At 42.0% G+C, this 15441-nt stretch overlaps 1 protein-coding gene across 8 annotated transcripts in view; it reads right to left on the bottom strand.

The window, feature by feature from the left end:
• SH3D19 (SH3 domain containing 19) overlaps nt 1-15441 on the bottom strand; it is a 230441-nt gene that overhangs the window by 61281 nt on the left and 153719 nt on the right. For all 8 annotated transcript variants that reach the window (XM_049852784.1, XM_049852780.1, XM_049852782.1 and 5 more), the window contains exon 3: nt 6682-6722. In XM_049852784.1, coding sequence (XP_049708741.1) covers nt 6682-6722 — 41 coding nt within the window. The remainder of the gene's footprint in view (nt 1-6681; nt 6723-15441) is intronic.

Genomic DNA, 15441 nt, shown 5'->3' with positions numbered 1-15441 from the left:
ACATGTACCATTTAGTGACACTGATTACATTCTTTGAGTTATACAACCATTCTTACCTTCCTTTTCTGAATTGTTCCTCCTTATTAACATAAATTCACTGTCCTGTTGGTTCCAATCTAATGTTTCAAGTTGCTGTTGTCAATTTGGTCCCATATAGATAGTTCTTAAAAGAGCATAATGCTCAAGGCAGGCCTTTTTTACTAGTTAAGCTAAACTACTGTTTGGTTTTAAAAAGACTTCAGGGGATATTTTAGGTTTAAGGTTTAAAGATTACCTCAGGGCAATAGTTTCAGGGGTTCATTGACCCTTCATGGCTCCAGGAAGTCTAGAGTCAATGAGAATTTAAAATTCTGATCTACACTTTCCCCCTTTTGATCAGGATTCTTCTATAGAATCTTTGATCAAAATATTCAGTAATGATAGCTGGGCACCATCCAGTTGTGCTAGTCTTATGGCAAAGGGGGCAGTTGTTCATGGAGGTAATTAGCCACACATTCTATATCCTCCTTCTATTCCTGACTCTCCTTTACAGCTCCAGGTGAATACAGGCCAACTGCTGTGCCTTGGATGGCCATTTGCAAGCTTTTAAGATCCCAGGCACTATGCAATGAACTAGGAGGCAGAACACAAGCACTAAACAAGTTATTAGGCCAATTAACTGGGCAAACTGTCACATCTTTATCAAGAGCTACACCAAGTTGAGGCGTGCTTTGTCTACTAGAATAAAGAGGACAGAGAGGCTAACGCTCTGAGCGGTGTGTCTGATTCATAAGAATGATTTTCGTAAGTCAGAGGCTCACTTGAATGTGCTACCATCAGGCCACCACCATCACTAAAGCCAGAATCAGCCGACACAGCACTTTTAAAAGACATCATGTTATTGTCACAAACATACCTCTTCCACGGGGCATTTTTGCTGTGTACTATTCATGAGTGCTAAGGGAAAAAAAGAAGGGGTTATAGAAGAGGAAAGGGAGAAAAAAAGAGTGAACCCAGTTGCCTAAGCTCTCAAAGGAGCTCAGGAGCAAGACTGCCTGGCATGTCACTGCTTTTATATGCTCTACACACTGAGAGGGAAAAGCAAAGTTGATAAGCCATAGTCACAGAGTAAAGAAATCCGCTGCTACACAGCTAGGTCTGTACAGACCAGGACAGCCATGCACATTTCCCCCAGGTGCTGTCCGGTCGATTCGGACTCATGATGACCCCATGTGCGTCACAGCAGAACTGTGCTCCCTCGGGTTTTCAGTGGCTGATTATTTGGAAGCAGATCACCACAGCTTTCTTCCGAAGTGGCTGTGGGTAGACTTGAACCTCCATTCTTTTGGTTAGCTGCCGAGTGCATTAACCATCGGCAGCACCCAGGGCCCACTCCATACATACAGCCAGAGTCAAAACATCTGCCTGTGGTTCTTCACACCAGCGGGAAAAAGAAAAAAAATCAAAAAACAATTCTGCAAAATCAATTTTGCTACTTCCATAGAGATTAATCTGAAGGTATGAAAAATACTTAAAAGGTAATTCAGTAGTCGATTTATGTTCTTCAAAATTGGTGGCTTTTAACCTGATTCTGCCATTTCACAGCAGAGGTCGTGAGGAACAGGGTCCCTGGTAGCAGAGTGGTGCGTTCCTACCCTGGATGCAGCGGACGGAGGGGAGAGAAGGGGTCACGGTCATACACGCCTCCTCCTCCATACCCCAAGACTCACTGCTTTCCCCTCTCCTACTAGGAATTCTTTCTTTCTTTTTTTGTTTTTTAACAACCACTCATCTTCTGTGAAATCTCTCTTTTCTCTTTTGACCCTTGTAGAACAACTGACACTTTCTGTCGGCGTTGGACACGTTTAATAGCTAGAGACATCTTAGATTTTCATGTCTCACAATTTCTTCCTGTTAATTTCTCAACGACTGGTCGATAAATCTCATTCTGACTTTCTGGGATTAAATAGATCTGACGTAGGTGTTACCAGGAGAACTGGACTTACCACCAACGTCTACATAGACCAACGTGTGCCATTTAACTTCTGCCACAAGCTGTTAAGTCTCTCATGCATTTTGGGTTAATGTCACAGATTGCAGGCAGTATGTTCAGTTAAAGTTATCCTTTCATTTTACAGAATCATTTTCAAACTTTTCTAGTTCATATGTTTAAATTCTGCTAAGTACAAAACATATTCATATTAACCCAACCACTGCCATCGAGTTGATTCCGACTCATAGCAACCCTATAAGACAGAGGAGAATTGCCTCATAGAGTTTCCAAGGAGCCCCTGGTGGATTTGAACTGCCGACCTCTTGGTTAGCAGCCGTAGCTCTTAACCCCTATACCACCGGGGTTTCCATATTCACATTAGGATGCTTATAAAAGAGCAGCAACTGTGAGGATGGCACAGGACTGGAAAACATTCCGTTCTGTTACACGTAAGGTCACTATAAGTCAGAACTCAACAAAAACAACATAGAAGAGTTGAGATGTGGATCTGCAACTTTAGCACCAAGAAAGGATCCTCCCGAGTTCCAGGAGGATCACAGGCCTCGAAGATCCCTCAGAGATCATCCTACTCAAGCTGTACAGACAAAAAAACTGGGATCTGGAGGAGTTAAGTGAATTATCCCAGGTCACACAGCCCAGTAGGGTAGGGTGCAGTTGGTTTCCTGGAGCAGTTTAGCTCCTGGGGAGCCAGAAGAGCTAGATGCTTGTCCTGGTTCTAAATATTTCAAAATTGTCCAGCAAATGATGGTCAAAAGAAATAAATGCATAGATGGATTATTACAGTACAAGCATCCTTGCTATGGTACCACCTTATCAATGAAAATCACAATAAAAGATAGCTCGCTAACTACATTTGGTTGGGACAGAACATGAAACAGATGCATTTGACATGACAACAAGAACATCTGGGTTCACAGCCCAGCTATACCTTATGGCCAGTCCTTTAACCTGAGACTCAGTTCTCTTCCCTTCTATAAGACGGGGTTAACACCTACTACCAAACCAAAAAAACAAAGCCAGTGCCGTTGAGTTGATTCTGACTCATGGCGACCCTATAGGACAGAGTCGAACTGCCCCACAGAGTATCCAAGGAGCGCCTGGTGGATTCGAACCACTGACCCTTTGGTTAGCAGCTGTAGCACTTAACCATTACGCCACCAGGGTTTCCAACACCTGCTACACAGAGTGCTATTTTATAATGCATATGAACCACCTCCTGACTTACAGGTTGCAATCAATATTACCTAAATCTGAATTCTGGAGAATGATTTTCTCTTAAAATGTTAACGAAAGGAAGATCATGAAATTCCAGAAACAGCTACTTAAATTTTTTTATCAAAAATATTTAGGGATCACAAGAATGCACACAAAAAGAAGGATCCTAAGGCTTGTCTGGAACCAGAAATCCTTCAGAAAGGATCTGAAATGTGTTGGCCGAGTCTGGACTAGTAAAGCAAACACTTCAATGGGTTGGGAAGACGGAAATTACGTGTAACCTTTTTAACAGGATGGGCAAAACAGAAAAAAGAGAAAAGGAGATGGCACAGTCATTTCTCACAATGTATTTACGCAGTGTCACACAGGACCTGCTTTTGCCTAAATGTGAGGAATAAACACGATCAAAAATGGTTCTATCATGTTGATGAAGTGGAAACCCCGGTGGCGTAGTAGTTAAGTGCTACAGCTGCTAACCAAAGGGTCGGCAGCTCAAATCCACCAGGCGCTCCTTGGAAACTCTATGGGGCAGTTCTACTCTGTCCTATAGGGTCGCTATGAGTTGGAATCGACTCGACGGCACTGGGTTTGGTGTCTGGTTTGGTTGATGAAGTTACTGCTATGTAAGAATTACAAGACAACTGGGTTACCTTAAAGGAAGGATTTCCCTTTATTTCTCGTCCTTCTTGCTCTCTCTGCTGGGGCCCTGTTAACCTGCTTTCTCTCCTCTCAGTCTCCCAGCTGATCTCTCCACTGCCTCCTTCCCCACTACCTAGAAACATCTCCAATCTTCCTCATCCTAAGCAGCCCGTGAACATGTTCAAATCCCCTCTTTGCCTGACACTGCTCCCTTCTCAAGCTACAGCCCCTTCCTCTCCTTTTGTTTACCACGAAATTTCATGAACGAGCTGGCTGCCCCCACTTCCACATATGCCATTCACTGTTCAAACTGAAGGCTGGCTTCCCACCTCAATGTTCTACTGAAACTGCTCTCTCAAAGGTCACCGGTGACCCCCTAAGTACCACATTCGATGATCTATTTTCAACCTTGTTCTGCTTGACCTTGTTGCAACACTAAAGCCTGTTTGTGGCGTACCCAATCCTCTCCTCCTTTGACCTCTAACACAGACTGTCTCCTGGTTTTTCTCTTACTCTGAATATTCTGTTTCAGCTTTCTTTGTTGACCGCTTCAGCGACCTTCTCCAAGCCTTCCATGGTATAGGGGCCCCAGTATAAGCAAGATCCAGCCTGGAGGAAGTATAGAACTATGGCAAGTCATGTTCAGATTACAATCCCTAACAAAACCCAAAAACCAAACCCATTGCCGCCAAGTTGATTCCGACGCATAGTGAGCATACAGGACACAGTAGCCCCATAGGGTTTCCAAGGGCTGGTGGATTCAAACTGCTGACACTTTGGTTAGCAGTCAAGCTCTTAACCACTGTGCCACCAGCACGCTAATCCCTAACAAAGAGATCCTGAAATCCAAGAGGGAGGTAAAATAAGAAGCCAGGGAACAAAGGGAGGACCCAGACTCAATGAACGAAGGCCTCTCCTCGTCAGTGCTGGGTTCATTGTGTCCTGTGTCCTTTGCTCTTAAGGCATAGCTTGGCCTTAGACAGCAAGGGTTCCCAGGATACTGTCTTCTGTCATTCTCTGCATCCCCTACATGTTTTACTACTCCCAGAATTTTGCCTGAAACTTCAATTCCTCCAAATTATGTATCTAGCAAGAAATTCTTGCCTAAATTCTAGGCCCTAATTTCCAACTTAAATTCTCTCCCCATCTATTTCTCTTCACCCCAAAAGTTCTGTTATGGATTGAATTGTGTCCCCCCAAAATATGTGTTGCAAACCTAACCCCTATACTTGTGGTTCCACTTGAATTTGGGAATGTGTTCCTTTGTCATGTTAATGAGGCCACATCAGTATAGGGTGTGTCTTAAGCCAATCACCTCTGAGATTCAGAACAAGCAGATAGGCACAAAGACGCAGGTAGCGATGGAGGAAGACAGATGCCAAGCCACATGAAGAAGGCCCAGGAAAACAAACTGAAAAGAGACAAGGACCTTCCTTCAGAGCCAACAAAGACAGAAAGACTTTAGTGACTCAACAGGACAGAGTAGAACTGCCCCACAGGGTTTCCAAGGGCTGGTGGATTTGAACTGCTGACACTTTGGTTAGCAGCCAAGCTCAGAGTGACCCTGTAGAGCCAGCACCCTGAACTCTGACTTCTTGCCTCCTAAGCTGTGAGAAAATAAATGTCTGTTCATTGAAGTTACCCACTTGTGTTAATTCTGTTATAACACTGCTAGGTAGCTAAGACAGGTTCTAAGGCATGTAAAACTGGCATAAATTTTTCATTTTTACACCTGAATTCCCTTCATGATTCCCACATCCTTATAATTCATCAACAAAGGAAAAAACTGGAGGGGGAAAATATGGAATATTCTTCTGTATTGCCACCTTATGAACTTTTCACTGAAACGGTTCAAACGCATGTTGTTCATGACCTGTGGATATCCTAAGTTCATACTAACCCATTACCCATTGCCGTCTAGTCGATTCCAACTCATAGAGGCCCCATAAGACAGAGCAGAATTGCTCCATAGGGTTTCCAAGGCTGTAATCTTTACAGAAGTAGACCGTCACATCTTTCTCCCTCAGAGCGGCTGGTGCATTTGAACCACTGATCTTTTGAGCGCTTAACCACTGTGCCACCAGGGCTCCTTAAATTCATAGTGAATCTTACAAATTATGTTGCTCAAAATAGGCTACATTCTCTTCAGAATGGTGGCCTTAGAAAACCAAAAAAAATCTAAAATACTGAAAGTCCTGTCTTTATCTTTTTCCATAACAGGTAATTCATATCTTATTTGGAAAAGGGATCTTTCCAGAGTATTTTATTAAAGAGAGTGTTAAAATTCTGCACTGAGAGCAGACTTTAAAACTTCAACCAAGTGTAGAAAGAAGAAGTATGAACGTGCCATTTTGGAGGGAAATCTACTCATGGCACTTCTATTTTCCCTGTGTAAGTGTGAGTCTATCTTCATAGGCATTTAAACAGATTAAAAAAAACTGTGAAAAGAACCCATGGAAGCAAATGAAATGAAAAGGACAGGGGTTGATATCTTTAAAACCCATCAGGCGTTTCTACCTACAGAAAATTTACTTAACACATTAAATCACAGAAATTGGCTACCTAGTCCAGATTTAAAAAAAAAAAAAAAGAAATAGCTTAGTTCTATAAAAGAAAATTATTGTTCTGAGGAACTGGCTTATTGATAAATAGAAGTTTTTTTGTTAAGGAGTTGAAAAACTAGCTGCTTGGCTGAAAATGGTTTATAACTCCTTAGGAGAAGCTGCTCTTGTTCTTTATAAGATTCAACAAATATAGTCACTTGCTGGAAATCTAACAGTCAGTATTTAAAATTATTACAGAAGAAAACACAGAGGAGGAAAAAACAAACTTACATCTCTTGATTACCGCTCTAATGGATGACAAGGGTCCTTGGCTAGAAAAAGAAAGAAAGAAAGCTGATTACACACTCATCACTCCTTTTGAAGAAGTTATTCATAATGCCCGTTCATTTCTGGGACTCAGTATGGCACCTAGCAGCCAGTCTGATACTTCAGTCATTGGTCTGTCTTCTTTACAAAACAAAAATTAAGCGCATTTAAAAAAAAAAAAAATGACTTTGATTTTTTTTTTTCTTGATGGGAAGTGAGGAGGTTGCTGAAGTGTTTCTGTACTGTACATAAAATTTTGCCTTAAAATTGCTTACACAGTTGCGTCTTCCAGTGAAAATCTGAATACTCTTTGCTGTCAGGTAGCAATCTGTGGTGCCCAGGAAAGAGCTCTGACTCTCTCTGTATCTCTTTTGTGTATGGCATTGAAATTCTTGTCTTCTCTTACCAGATCAGGTCAGGTCATTTATATAGTCAATTTAGTCACTTATAGTCAATTTTACCTAAGGATCAATAGCATTTCTTCCTAAAATTAAAAACAGAATCTTCTTCTGCTTGCTCTGAGTTTTGTTCAACAGCTGGTTGGTCCTGGCTCCGCCTTTAACGGTATGATTTTGGGCAAGTCACGGAATCCTGAATCTCCATTTTCTCATTGGTCAAGACCCTGCCTAGCTGTAAAGGTTACTGCTACGAAGTTATGAGATTCTTATTTTGTCTTTATTCAGACAAGCTGCACATAATGTTTTTGAATTTTTTTTTTTAAGATACAACACTGAAAGTTTTATGATATGATTTAGGAAACAAAAATATCTTTTTGTTTAGAAAATTCACTTTTCTCACAACACAGAACATTTTTTTTTTAATTGTGGTAAAAATATATATAACAAAACATTTGCCATTTCAACATTTTTCACATGTACAATTCAGGGACGTTGATTACGTTTATTCTGTCGTGCGACCATCACCACCATCGGTTTCCAAAGTTTTTCACCACTGTTAGTAGAAACTCAGTGCCCCCTTGGCAGTGCCTCTCCCTGTCTCCCTCCCTCCTGCCCCGAAAAACCAAACACATTGCCAATGAGTGGAGTTAATCTGATTCCGACTCATAGCAACCCTATAGGACAGAGTAGAACTGCCCCAGGGGGTTTTCAGGTGGTGCCTGGTGGATTTGAACTTTGGACCTTTTGGTTAGCAGCCGTAGCTTTTAACCACTATGCCACCAGGGCTCCGGCCCCTGGTAAGCACTAATAACTGGTCTTTTATCATTTGCCTATTGCAGATATCTCATATAGGTAGGATCATACAATATTTGTCCTTTTGTGACTGACTTATTTCACTCAGCATGTTTTCAATGACAGATGTGGTAGCACTTATCAGAAGTTCACTTCTTTTTATGGCTAAGTAATATTCCATTGTATGTATGTGCATTTTCAGAACACTCTTTTTAAATTCATACTTATTTTAAAATATAATCTCTTGCTGAATTTACATTTATGGTAATCTATACAAGTCCTCCTGCTGTTTCTTAGGTAGATAAAACTTCTGGAAGATACAGTAATATATCATTCATTTTAAGGGAGGGACGCTTTAAGAATATACTAAAAGAAAGACACACTTAAGCTGTAGGAAGTCTCTGATACCATGAAGTGAGGGCCGTAATTTAAAGACATAATTGTTTTCAGTAACACTGATTTTTAAAAAATAGCTTGTTTTATTTTTTCTTGTCGTTGAGAATATACATAGCAGAACATACACCAATTGAACAGTTTCTACATGTACAATTCAGTGACACTCATTACATTCTTCAAGTTGTGCAACCATTCTCACCCTCCATTTCTGAATTGTTCCTCCCCCACTGACATAAACCCACTGACCCCTGAGCTTCCTATCTAACCTTTCCAAGAGCAACACTGATTTTCTTTTAAAAATTTCTTGAATGTTTTCTGTAAAACAAGCACTCAAAAAAAGAGTCAGTATAAGATAGTGTAGCAGGTAACAGCCTCTACAATGCAAATAGGTTGGGTGAGGGTTACAGGAGAAACTCCTAGGTGCAACAGTGGAGAGAATCTGCATGTTAATGGTGTGTTGGTTGACTCCAGTTCCAGCAATTTGTTGTTGTTGTTAAGCCCTGGAGTTGGTTTCTAGTCAAGTTGACCCTAGTACAACAGAAGGAAACCCTGCCAGGCCCTGTGCCATCCTCACAATCACTGCTGTGTTTGAGCCCATTTTTGCAGCCATTGTGTCAATCCATCTCATAGAGGGTCTTCCTCTCTTTCGATGACCCTATACCTTACCAAACATGATGTCCTTCTCCAGGGACTGATCCCTCCTGATACCGTGTCCGAAGTATGTGAGACAAAGTCTCACCATCCTCGCTTCTAAGGAGCATTCTGGCTGTACTTCTTCCAAGACAGATTTGTTTGTTCTTCTGAAGTCCGTGGTATATTTAATATTTTTTGCCAACACCACACTTCAAAGGCATCAATTCTTCAGTCTTCCTTATTTATGGTCCAGCTGTCGCATGCATATGATTCGACTGAAAACACCATAGCTTGGGTCAGGAGCACCTTAGTCCTCAAGATGACATCTTTCCTTTTTAACACTTCAAAGAGGTCTTTTGTAGCACATTTGCCCAATGCAATATGTAGTTTGATTTCTCAATTGCTGCTTCCATGGGCGTTGCTTATGGATCTAGGTAAAATGAAATCCTTAACAACTTCAATATTTTCTCCCTTTATCTTGATGTTGCTTATTAGTTGAACTGTAATGATTTTTTGGTGGAATGATATCAAAGACATCATACATGAAGAAAGCAAAAGGCCATTAAAAAGACGGGAAAAAACCCCAAAACTATGGCCCCTGGATGCTCTGCTAACCCAGAACTGACACCGTTCCCAAAGCCCATTTTTCAGACAAAGAATAGACAGGGCTATAAAACAAAAAACAACACACTTGAGGAACATGCTTCTTAGTTCAATCAAATATATGAGACCAAATGGGCAGCTCCTGTCCAAAAGCAGGATGAGAAGGCAGGGAGGGACAGGAACTGGATGAATGGACACAGGGGACCGGGGTGGAAACGGGAGAGTGCTGTCACATCATGGGGATTGCAACCAATGTCACGAAATAGTCTGTGTAAAATTTATGAATGAGAAATTAACTTGAGCTGGAAAATTTCACCTAAAGCACAATTAGGAAAAAAAAAAAAAGACAATAAAGAGAGAAAAGATCAAAATGGATATCAGAAGAGACTCTGAAACTTGCTCCCAGCCATTAGGAGTATTAAAGCCAGTCCTTAAAAGCAGGCCAAGGAAGACAAAGTTTCCTGTGTGCCCAGGTGGAGCAGAAGGTTGTTAACAAGGATCTCCATCATAATCTCCTTGTTTAAAAAGCCAAAAAACCAGATCAGTTGCTATCCAGTCATTTCTGAGTCATAGTAACCCTATAGTAACACAGTAGAGCTGCCCCATAGGGTTCCCAGGGCTGTAATCTTCAGGGAAGCAGACTGCCACATCTTTCTCCTGCACAGTGGCTGGTGGGTTTGAACTGCCGATCTTTCGGTTAGCAGCTGAGAGCTTAACCATTGCACCACCAGGGCCCCTTAGTCTCCCTAGTTACTATCACCAATTTAGGGGACTGTTACTATTACTTAGAGGCATCGGTGGTTCAGCGGTAGAATTTTTGCCTTCTATGTGGGAACCCTGGGCTCGATTTCTGGCCTATATACCTAAAGCACAGCCGCCACCTGTCTGTCAGTGGAGGTGTGAGTGTTGCTGTGATGCTGGACAGGTGTCAGTTGAGTTTCCTGACTTAAACAGACTAGAAATAAAGGCCTGGCAGACTGCTTCTGAAAATCAACCAATGAAAACCCTATGGATCTACAACTGATCACAGGGATAGCACAGGACCAGGCACTGTTTTGTTCTGCTGTGCTTGGGTTGTCATGAGTTAGGGCTGACTTGGTAACAGTTAACAACGACTATTATTTAACGACATCCTTTGTTACGTTTGGGGAGGACAGAACGTGGTAGGTTCTGGGGTGCTAAGCAGTGGCTACATGGGTATGATAATTCACTGAGCTGTGCACTTTTCTGTATGTTATACTTCAATAAAAGTTGGGGGAGGGGGACCCTGGCACAAGATAGAGTTTTGACTGAGGTCAGCCTAGGTTCCGCAACTCCCAAGACCTGGCAGCATCATGCTTAGGCTGGATCTATTTCAAAAATAAACAAACCAGTATCTTATGTCTAGAATAGCACTTCACAAGTTCTGAAATTTAAAGATTTCCTTCAGACATCAACAGGTGTTTGGTAGTGAGAAAAATAAAAAAGGAGGCCCACGGTCAAATTCATCGCCATGGGAAACAGTTTTGGAAGATGCTACTGGAATGGCCTCCTTGATGTGTGGTATGTATAATTTCAATGTCTCAAACGTAGCTAGGATGCAGAAACTGGTTTTGAGGACAATTCTCTAACTGCTCTTTCTGCAGAGCAAGGGCTACAGGTGAAGTCATCGGTGTATAGCCTTAAGGGAAAACCTCACAGGACTGTTCCCTCAGCTCAGGCTCATGTCTCAGCTAGGAGCCTACAGGAAGGAGGGCCGCCACACGATGACCACGATCAAAGAGGTGCAGGAGTTGTCCACAGGAGGCAGTAGGGCCTCCTGGTTCAGAGAGCTAGTTCTGAAGTCCAAATGCTGGATTCACTCCTGGTGCCTACACCTGCTAGCTGGTGTGATTCTGTGCAAATACTTAACTTCACTAAGGGCTCTCCTTTCCCAGTATATAAAAGCAAGGATAACCCAACACTCCCTGATGAAGTTGTTGTGAGAAGGAAGACAGAGAAGAAAGTATTTCCCATAGCACCTGGAACAACGTGTGAGCTGCTATTATCATTACTCATGTTTGTTCATAATCTTCAGGAGCATCACAAAACATTCAATGACATACACAGCCCTCAGTGGGTTCCCACTCCGAGGTCTGACCTCATACAGACTGTAAACTTAACAGGTGTCTGCACACAATCTTAAAAAGTTGTTAAGAAATTATTTTTTAAGAAATAAAATTGCATTTTAAAAGTTTCTTAATCTAACAGACGAATCTCTAATAATGAGATTTCAGAGGTGAAGAGGAAGATGCTGCAACAGCTTAGATGTGTGCCACACACAAGATCCATTTATGGATGAACACACTAAGGCTTAGAGGTTAGGTACCTCGCCTGTGGTCGCACAGAAGAGCCAAATGAGAATCGGCCGCTGTCTGACTATAGTCCAGAATTCTATACTTCAGGCTTGGGAGTTTGGGTGGACGGGTAAACATCCTGAATATTCCACAAATTTCAATATTGTAGGCAAGTACTCCCACGCATAAAGCTGACCAAATAAATTTCAAATTGGAGTCTCATACTAGATTTTTCAGATACAGGAAAAGGCAAAATAAAAGTTGCTAGGTGTGCCACAAAGAGCCCTGGTGGTGCCGTGGTTAAGTGCTTGGCTGCTAACCAAAAGGTTGGTGGTTCAAACCCACCCATCGCTCTGTAGGAGAAAGATGTGGAGGTCTGCTTGTGTAAAGATTATAGTCTTGGAAACCCTATGGGGCAGTTCTACTCTGCCCTATAAGGTCACTATAAGTCAGAATCGACTTCATGGCAATGCGTTTGGTTTTGGGGTTTAGGTGTGACATTTTGATGTCAAAAACAACAACAAAAGCACAATGGTAACTCTTAATCTCACTTGGGAAAACCCAACCTGTCTTTTTATTTTGGGTCATGTTTGATTTATCACAATAAAGCAGATTCCAAAAAATATTTATACAACTTTCAAAGCAGTGAGCTTATTTCCAAGTTTAAACACACACACACACATTTTCTTTCACGAGGAGACTGCTTTCACCAACAAGCAGCTAAAGTGGTGGGTTTGGCTTGCTTGGTACACTATTCAGAACAATGTTTACAAGTATTTACGGTCATTCTCACATCCGTTTTGGGGGTTCCTTCTGTGTGCAGAGACAACTGAATTATGTTAAGAAAAGAAACAAACAACAACAAAAAAACCCTATTCCTTGTAAAAAAAAAAAAAGCTTCAATAAAGGCAAAGGGCATGTTGTTAAAGTACCACTTAGTAGAGCCATTAGCTTTACTTAAGAAGAAGTTAAGCCAATGTGATCCAGGGGTGCAGCCCTCTGGTCTTGTAAGCTGATAAACCTACAAGGTTATCCAATTGCACCACCTTTCTCAAGCTCTCAACATGTGGATTGACTCATTCCCATTTCCCAGCACAAAGGTTTATTTAGCCGGTTGGTGTGATTTTGCAGGCTGGTTGAGGTATTTTCTCACTAAGACTTTCCCATCCATTCTCTTATACATCTAATACTTATTACTACACATAAAATATGCACCATGCACCAGGAATGCCTTGAAAGCACAGACTGTACCCTCAATGGGAAAGACAAGTCTTGCAGTGGCCTTTCTATTTATAGCACTACAGGGTAGAAACAAGGTGCTATGGATGCAGAGAAAATATACATCACTACATCTTGGGGTCTCAGAAAAGGCTTCCAAGAAGTGACATATATCTTGACTGAGACCTGAAAATATGTAAGAGAATGGTTCTGAAGAAAGAGTGCCAGGCAGCACATGAAAAGGACCAGTGGTAAGTGGACAGTTCAGCGCGGTTTGAGCAGTGTGTGAAGGAACCATGGTAAGAGATAAGCAGGGCCTGGGACTCAAACGCCATGCCAAGAAGTAAGCAGGAACGTGTCTGGAGGGAAACACTGATGCCAGGCATCATTAGCCAGGTTAAACAGTACGCATTTATGAATTGGGGAGATGATAGCAAAGCGTTTCAAAAACAAGTGAAGACTTTAGGGGCATCTACCTGGAACAAGCACTGTTGACTGTAGCTGGCAATAATGTTCGTGGCTGGGCCTGCCTTTTATTAAGGGTCTATGAATAAAGGCGAGAGTGCTGGTATTCTAGGTCTTCAATTATGGGCAGATCTACATTCTTAGGAACTAAATATATGGATGACTTAAATAAAACAAACAAACACCCAGTTGCCATAGAGTTGCCGTAAAGTCAACCCTAACTCATGGTAACCCCATGTATCAGGGTAGAACATGCTCCACAGGGTTTTTGATGGCTGATTTTGGGGAAGATCTCCAGGACTGTCTTCTGAAGTGCCTCTGGGTGGACTCCAACCTCCAATATTTTGGTTAGCAGCCAAGCATGTTAACCATTTGCACCATCCAGGGACTCCATATAGACAATAGGATTGATGAAATCATTAATGACTGGAGGTTGGCAATGGGAGACAGAAGTAAGCAAGAGGTATTAGATGCTTCCGGAAGTGCCAGAAAAGCACTGGAGAAGCCTGGGGTCTCACTCACATATGCATTTATTCATTTATGGAGCTCTTGCTGTGTGCCTGGCACCTAACTATAAACTGGAGACAATGGCATGAATGATATATAATCTCTACCCTCAAAAAATGTCATCTTTTCGATAAAACCAACAAATAAAAGATAATAGAATGTGAAAAAAAAAAGAAGTTTATACAAGGTTTTACGGACGCTCAAAGGAGGGGTGTCAAATTTAACCCTGGAAGAGCTGAGGAAGCATAGAGCTGATATCTGAAGTGTATCAAGTTTGGATAGTGCAGGGTTTTTCAACCTGGCTCTGCTGACACCTGTTGGAGAATGGGCTGTCTGTATTTGAAGACGATCAGCAGCATCTCTGGCCCAGTAGGTGCTAATAGCACCCCCTTTCCAGCTGTGACAACCAAAAATGTCTTCATACATTATTAAACATCCCCTGGGGGCAAAATCACCGCCTGTAGAGAGCCACTGAGCTAGTGGCAACAAAACAGAGTAAGATGGTGTCATGGATTGAATTGTGTCCCCCCCCAAAATATGTATCAACTTGGTTAGGCCATGATTCCCAGTATTATGTGGTTGTCCCCCATTTTGTGATTGTTATTTTATGCTAAAGAGGATTAGGGTAGGACTGTAATACCACCATTACTCAGGTCACCTCCCTGATCCAAGGGAAACGGAGTTTCCCTGGGGTGTGGCCCGCAAGCAGGGAGTTGGGAACTTCATATCACCAAGAAAGAAGCACTGAGAGCAGAGTGTGTCCTTTGGACTCGGGGTCTCTGCTTCTGAGAAGCTCCTCCATCACAGGAAGATTGAGGACAAGGGCCTTCTTCCAGAGCTGCTAGAGAGAAAGAAAGCCTTCCCCTGGAGTTGACGCCCTGAATTTGGACTTTTAGCCTACTTTACCGTGAGGAAGTAAATTTCTCTTTGTTAAAGCCATCCACTTGTGGCATTTCTGTTACAGCAGCACTAGATGACTAAGACAGAGGGTTTCTACGGACGTGAAAGAAACTGGCTTCACCGTTTCTGATTCACAAGAGGAGTTGGCAGTGGCAGAAGTGAGATAAAATTGGGGACTGGGTGTGAGAGAATAGCACAAAGGCAGTGGGAGGAGAGAAGAAAGAAGTAAAAGAAATTTCTAGCTTCAGTAACAGCTTTAGAAAAGTAGTTCTACGGGTACCCCAGGTGGAGAAATGACTCTTCAGTTCTCTATGAAACCTATGAAAGGCTCCACTCTATGGCATTTTTAAAAGTCAGGTGTTAAGTCAAGGACTGCCTGCATTTTTTTTTAACAATGCTAATCATTTCTTGACTACAATAAAACAAAAGCCCTCAACTTGCTGCGTTTCAGGGGAAAAAAAATCATTACATAAACTTATAGAAACAAAGTCTTGGGC

This window comes from Elephas maximus, chromosome 13 (assembly GCF_024166365.1).
Source record: "Elephas maximus indicus isolate mEleMax1 chromosome 13, mEleMax1 primary haplotype, whole genome shotgun sequence".
Classification (NCBI taxonomy): Eukaryota; Metazoa; Chordata; class Mammalia; order Proboscidea; family Elephantidae; genus Elephas; species Elephas maximus.
This window is presented reverse-complemented; position numbering and strand designations above follow the sequence as displayed.